This window comes from Silene latifolia, chromosome Y (genome assembly GCF_048544455.1).
Source record: "Silene latifolia isolate original U9 population chromosome Y, ASM4854445v1, whole genome shotgun sequence".
Classification (NCBI taxonomy): Eukaryota; Viridiplantae; Streptophyta; class Magnoliopsida; order Caryophyllales; family Caryophyllaceae; genus Silene; species Silene latifolia.
Window position 1 is genome coordinate 308723155 of NC_133538.1, and position 6756 is coordinate 308729910.

The 6756-nt window shown below is 31.3% G+C and overlaps 2 protein-coding genes across 2 annotated transcripts; both read right to left on the minus strand.

Annotated features, from left to right (window-relative positions):
• Positions 1-356: 356 nt before the first annotated feature.
• Positions 357-1366, minus strand: LOC141631135 (uncharacterized). The gene is made up of 2 exons (XM_074443846.1): positions 628-1366; positions 357-391 (listed from the first exon to the last, which is right to left on the minus strand). Exons 1-2 carry the CDS (start codon positions 1364-1366, stop codon positions 357-359), a joined length of 774 nt encoding a protein of 257 aa, XP_074299947.1.
• A 735-nt stretch (positions 1367-2101) lies between these two features.
• Positions 2102-6218, minus strand: LOC141631136 (vascular-related unknown protein 4-like). Its single transcript, XM_074443847.1, has 2 exons — positions 5946-6218; positions 2102-2158 (listed from the first exon to the last, which is right to left on the minus strand). The coding sequence occupies exons 1-2, from the start codon at positions 6216-6218 to the stop codon at positions 2102-2104; spliced, it is 330 nt and encodes a 109-aa protein (XP_074299948.1).
• Between the last annotated feature and the right edge of the window lie 538 nt (positions 6219-6756).

Here is a 6756-nt window from a genome sequence, read left to right on the forward strand (position 1 = left end):
AAAGGAAATTGTTAAAATCATCTAAAAATAACACGTAATATTTATGATCCATTGAGCTACGAATGGGCGATGTCCATAAATCGGTGTGCAAAATATCAAAAGGACTAAGAGTGTTTGACATAGAATCGGAAAAAGGGAGTTTAACATGCTTTCCTAATTGACACGAATGACAAATGGATGATAATTTAATCGGACGACAATCAATATTTTTATTATGACGAAGAGAATTAAAAATGGCGTTGCCGGGGTGGCCAAGGCGATCATGCCATGTTGAAGAGGACGCGGCCAGCAAGGCAGTGGGATTGGCAGTGGCGGAATGGTGAGGTGGTAGGAGAGGGTAGAGGTCACCCGTGCTATTACTGCGCATTATCGGCTTCCCCGTATTGAGATCCTTCACAGTGAAACCAAACGGGTCAAACGAAATCGAGACATTGTTATCGATAGTAAATTTCCGAACTGAAACAAGGTTCTTAATCAAATTAGGAACATGTAATACGTTTTTGAGAATTAAATTATGATGAGGGGAGGGTAGGTTGACATGACCGAGACCTCTAATTGGAATAAGAGTACCATTGCCAACGACTATGTGACGGTTATCACTCAAAATAGAATAGGAAGAGAGCGTACCATTGGAGGATTGAATATGTGACGAAGCCCCGGTATCCATGTAGTATCCATCATCAGGCCCCTGTAAATTTAGGGATTGCATAGCAGCAGCTATGTTGGTTGGGACGAAAGCACCCGGCGTCGGAGAAGTGAATGACGACTGTGCAATAAAAGCCTGCTGCGGCCTAGGGCCGAGTATACCTGCAGATGGGTTAGCAGTGGGAGCCGACCAGCCGGCGGTGGGGTACGGACACGGAGGTGGCTGCGGTGACCTGGGTGAGAGAGGAACCCAGGTCCACGGCTGCTGCACACCAGAACCAGAGGACTGGTGACCGCGAGAATTGTGCTTAATATTATTATTGGAATTAGAATAACCACCATTATTATTATTATTGCCACCACCATGAAAATTAGAACCACCACCATGATTCTTACCTCGATAATTACCTCGGTTGTTGTGTCGATTACCTTTGCCCTTGTAATTGTTATTAGAATTACCATTCTTATTGTTTCCCTTATTATTGGTGTCGGCAGAGGGAGTTTGAGAGGACAGCAGCGCCGTGTCAGGACATTCTTTGGCAAGACGGCTTTCCTCGAGAGTAAGCATGGACCTCGCCTTGTAGAATGAGGGTAGCGGGTCGCTTTGTTGAATGAGCGTCGCCACACTGCTGTAACCGGCAGAGAGGTGTGTGACTGGTTGCAGAACCAAGCGAGTTTCCGGGACAGGCGAGCCAACATTAGCCAATTGATCGGCTATCATTTTGAGTTTCTGGCAATAGGCGGACACGGTCGGGAAATTATCCATGTGGGTACTGGTAAATTGTTGCTCCAAATAAACGGTCCGAGAATTTTTGTTGTCATTAAAGATGTCCTTAAGACGATCCCACGCGGCTTGAGCAGTGAGACCGGGTTCAAGAATGGTGTGGAGAAGGTCGAGCGAGATCGTGCTATAAATCCACTGTTTGACGATAGCATCAAGACAATCCCACTGACCATCTTTTTGAAGCACGGCATCTTTAGGAGGTGCAACATGATCGAGAACGTCGAAGGCACGAGCGGTATTAAGAAAAAGCTATGCCCAAGACGCATAGTGAACATTCTCGGCCTCAAGAATGATAGGGACGTAGTTTTTGATATTGGAAACCGAATAAGCGGGATGAAAAGTGGATTTTGGATTGGCGTCATTTGTCATTTTGATATGTCGACTAAGAGCACAGAGGAGAAAGAGATTGAATCGAAGGAGAGAGTAGCGGAAGATTAAGAGAGGATCGGGATTGGTAGCTGATACCATATAAGAAATGATTTCCCTTGATCATTAGCAGATACATGGCGTACAATATATAGCAAACTTAGTTAGTTTTGTCAACCCAATATTCTAGGAAGACCAAAACAATCTATTCCTAAGTTAGGGGATTTCAATCCCAAGAAATAAGCTAAGCATAGTTACAATATTTACAAATATACGCAGCATAACAAAAATATTCTAAGGAATATTTTATATGCTATTAGTGTCAATGTCTTCCTCAGCTTGCTTCATGTCAATGTCTTTTCCCTGTAAGGCAACAAGAGATACAATTATAATGTTAACCAATCTGTGTGCTAATATTATTCCACTAGGTAGTATCCCACGCTTCCCGTGACATGTTTTAAAATTTTATTATTATAATTGAAGAAAAATAACATAGTTTATATATGACCTTTAATATTTTTACTTTTAAATAAAAATAAATTAATTTTTCTCAAATTTAATTCTTTTAGGTTTAACTTCAATGTTTTAAAATAAAATACATACAATTTTAATTAAAACTAATAAGTGATAATTAATTATGCATGATCAACATTTTATAAATTATTTTGTGACTGATCAAATATCATATTAATCAAAATAAAATTTATTCGAATAATGGAACAATCAACATTAAGTTCTCAAATTATATCATTTCACGATACGTTATGTTCCAAATCAATTAATATTTGTCAAAATGATGTGAATATAATTTTATGTAATTTTTAATTTCTTATGTATAACGTGTGATATTTATGTATCAAACATATAGAGTTCAAACTCGACTTATTCAAATGTTTTGATTGTGTCTTGCATGTGATATGTGTCAAAAATATCTATAAGAATTGCACCTTTTGTATTTTTAAACAACTATCTATAAATGATGTTTAAGAGTTTACCTGTAAATAAAATAGGTTAAACTTTCTCAAATAATATTTTTTGAGGTTTAACTTCAAAGTATTTAAAAGATAATATATAAAATATTTAACTAAAAGTAATATTTAGCTAGTCATAATCAATATTTATACTTGACGTATACATATTTTAATTGAAGATATTAAAGAAAAATGTAACGTTTTTTTCTACTTTTTCATGTCGTTTATAATACTATGTTATTTAATAATCATTACTTTTGTTTTGGTTATTCAAATGCACTCGCGATCACTGTGTACATACATACTCGTACACATACTCGTTATCACGCTATTTAAACCTATTAAAATCTCATATATATTCAATTTCTCGCAATATTTTTTTTTCATTCCTACATAAAAATTTATCTCTTAGTAGTTTTCCTTAAGTTATGGTTTTAAGAAATACAATGACTCTTCCAAATATATTTTTCTTAGGATTTATTGGTCTAAGTTTTATAACTTTCTCAAAATGTCTTTTTATGTAAACATAAAACATTATGAGACACTCACTTTAATCATCTCTACAAATCAAAAATATTTCAATTAATATAATGAAAACTATACCCAATTTGAAGCATTTTTCGCAATGAACGTAATTATTTACATTTTATAATTTTTATCAAAATAATTTTTTAATAAATTTATAATCAAATCATCGTCATTATTTAATGTAATTTTATAATAAAATTTATTAAATTATAATTAATATTTTGCTGAGATTTGTACAACATTTATTATGTTTATATTTAATGTTCAGCTGTAATTATAATAAATACTGCATAAATCTCAGCAAAGTTTTAATTATAGTTTAATAAATGTTACGGTTTTTATTAAAGGGTTTTTTGATAACTAATACCTTTGTATTTCCCTGTTTTAAGAACTACTACCAAAATAATTTCCGCTTAAAAACTACTACCAATAAGTTTGAATTTTTTAAAAAACACTACCAAATCTTATCCAAACTTAATAAAACACAATCTAAGCCATTTATTTTTGAATTTTCATCCTAAGTTGTTAATTTTATCCCTTAAATTAGTTAATTTGATGATGTTTAAGCAACTTTTTTTACATTAATTACGTTAGAGAGGTGAATTAGATTAAGCTAAGTTAAAGTGATTTTGCCCAAAAATGATTGGCAAACGGTAGTATTGGTAGTGTTAAAGGGATAAAGTTTACAACTTAAGATGAAAATTCAAAAATAAATGGTTAAAATTGTGTTTTATTGGGTTTGGATGAGATTTGGTAGTGTTTTTAAAAAAAATCAAACTTACAGGTAGTAGTTTTAAAACGAAAATTATTTTGGTAGTAGTTCTTAAAACCGTGTAGTACAAAGGTAGTAGTTATCAAAAAACCCTTTATTAAATTATACTCCATTTGTTCTAAATAATTGACGCTTTCATTTTACGAGCCGAGAATTTGACTTCAATTTCTAAAAAAATACATTGGTTGAAAAATTATAAAAATTACACCATAAATTTCTGTACGAATAGAGCCTTAATATGAGTATACATTTCAATATATTTCTTTATATATTTTGAGAGATATTGAAAGAGAATTGAGTGTATCGAAAAGTAAGAATGACAATTAAAAAAGAAGATAGGGAGTATTATAAGTACGATTATTTGATTTTAAATTTAGTAAAAAAAATATTTTAATAAAAATTCTAAAATGTAAATATATATAAGATTTTTTGAGGGCTTAAAAAGTGTGATAACGATTATGTATGTACACAGTGATAGCGAATGCATTTTATTAAATATTTTATATGTTGTATTTTAAAATACTTTGATGTTAAACCTCAAAAAATTATACTTGAGAAAAAGTTCAATCTATTTTATTTATAAGTAAAGTCCTAAACACCATTATTTATAGTTGTGTAAAAAAAAACTTACAATTTTCTTATAAATATGTTGGATCCTATATATTTGATACATAAGCATTATACGTTATACATGAAGAACAATGAAAAAAAGAAGCATGAAATTGTAACATCCTTTTGAACAACTATGAATTGATTTGGAAAAATAACGTTTTGTTAAATGATATAATTTAAGAACTTAATGTTGATTGTTGTATTATTTGAATACATTTTATTTTTATTAATATAATATTAAATATTACTAAAATCTGTACGATGTATATGGGAAAGAGTAAAAGAAATTCGACATAATGAAAAATATATAAAAAATATTATGTGACATGTATGTTTTTTAACAATAGCAAAATTTATCGCAAAAGTTTATGTATGTACATACTAAATAGAAGAACGTATCACGAGCTCAAGTGGACATAGATAATATGGTAACGAGAATGTATGTGCCATGTGGTATGACATCCATATGAATATTCACTACAAAATTAATGATATTAGACATTTGCGTGATAAAATACATGAGAAAGAGAGAAAAGATAATTCTTTTTCTAATTATTATCGTCATATAATCATTGTATACTTATTTATAAAACATTGATTACGCAGAACAAACTAAGCTTATTACTTATAATACATGTATATGGAGTATGTATTTTTTTTATGTTAAACCTAAAAAAACTAATTTTTTTGAAAAAAATTAATCTATTTCTATTTATAACTAAAAATATAAATTCTCATATATCAATTCTAATATTTTTCTTCAATTATAATAATAAGAATTTTCAAACAGGCCATGCGAAGCGCGGATGATACCTAGTGTATATATATATATATATATATATATATATATATATATATATATATATATATATATATATATATATATATATATATATATATATATATAAGATTATGCATGCATAATGCTTAGGGAGTAGTGGAGTTTAATGTATGCATGCACAATAATGTCAAATGCAAAATTAATTAGCATTGTATTCCTTACCATATACGGAGTAGCATATAGATATAATTATATAAATATTGAGATTAATTAAAACATGTCATTTTTTTGTTCATAAAAAAAAAAAGACTAAACCCCTAAAAATAAAGTCAAGTTACTCAAGATTAATTCATCACCACGAAAAAACTTGAATGTTTATATTGTTTACGTTTAAATGGTACGTTTGATAATAAGATTATTAAGAGACCGTCAATCCGTCATATCGAAATATGTGATTTGGCTAGTAAGTATATGTTATGTTAATACCTGAGGACTAAAACTAGGAGAACAAGCCGTATCTTCCAAGTCATGATCAACATGTGTGTCTTTGGTTCTTTTCTTCTTGATCAAATTATCAGAAACTATGGAAGATATTTCATAACCAGGAGCAAAGAATGAATCGTCTCGAACCTCGAAATGGGCATCCATGAAGTCATTTATGTACCAAGTCCAGCCGCTCTCTTCAGAATGTGAATGATTATTATTTCTACAAGAGCCAAGCCTGCTCATGTAATTTGTGGAGTTCAAAGAAACTTCCATTTTTATGGGATTTTTATGGTTTTTTTTAGTACAATAACAAACACAATTTGGTTATATATTTGAGACGTTTTTTAAAGGGTGTAACAAAAGTTGATGTCTTTAGTCTTTTGGTTTTCAAATTGTTGTTAAATTGAAATGGCCTAGAGAAGATCATATTTATACCATAAGACAAGTGGAATATGAAGGCATAAGAGAGTTTTAGTTTAAAACCCGTAAACTTCACGGCCTGTTTTGTATTTAGATAATTACTGTTTGGGCTAAAATTTGCACCTTAGCTTAATATGAGGCAAGCCCACTTGGTTCCGTCTGAAGAGATGGGCCGTGGAGGTAGGTCAATCACGAGAAGCCCAAAAGCAGGTGGAATCCGCCTAAGGGGTTGGGCCGAGAAGCATGCGACAATGAAAAGGCCCGCTGACAAAGGAATCTCGTGTGTTGGAAAGTTTTCAGGGAGATCTTAGGGAGAATTCAGGGAGATTAGGGAGAATGGAGGAGGAAGATTCGTTTATGGAAAGAGTTGTGATAGGAGTAATATTTCTTA

What these genes read in the sequence shown, in the direction of transcription:
- LOC141631135 (XM_074443846.1), bottom strand. Translation starts at nt 1,366, where the DNA reads ATGATAGCCGATCAATTGGCTAATGTTGGCTCGCCTGTCCCGGAAACT. An exon ending in ACATATTCAATCCTCCAATG is followed by an intron (nt 392 to 627) that starts GTACGCTCTCTT and finishes TTCACTGTGAAG; the next exon opens with GATCTCAATACGGGGAAGCC.
- LOC141631136 (XM_074443847.1), bottom strand. Translation starts at nt 6,218, where the DNA reads ATGGAAGTTTCTTTGAACTCCACAAATTACATGAGCAGGCTTGGCTCT. An exon ending in CTCCTAGTTTTAGTCCTCAG is followed by an intron (nt 2,159 to 5,945) that starts GTATTAACATAA and finishes GTTGCCTTACAG; the next exon opens with GGAAAAGACATTGACATGAA.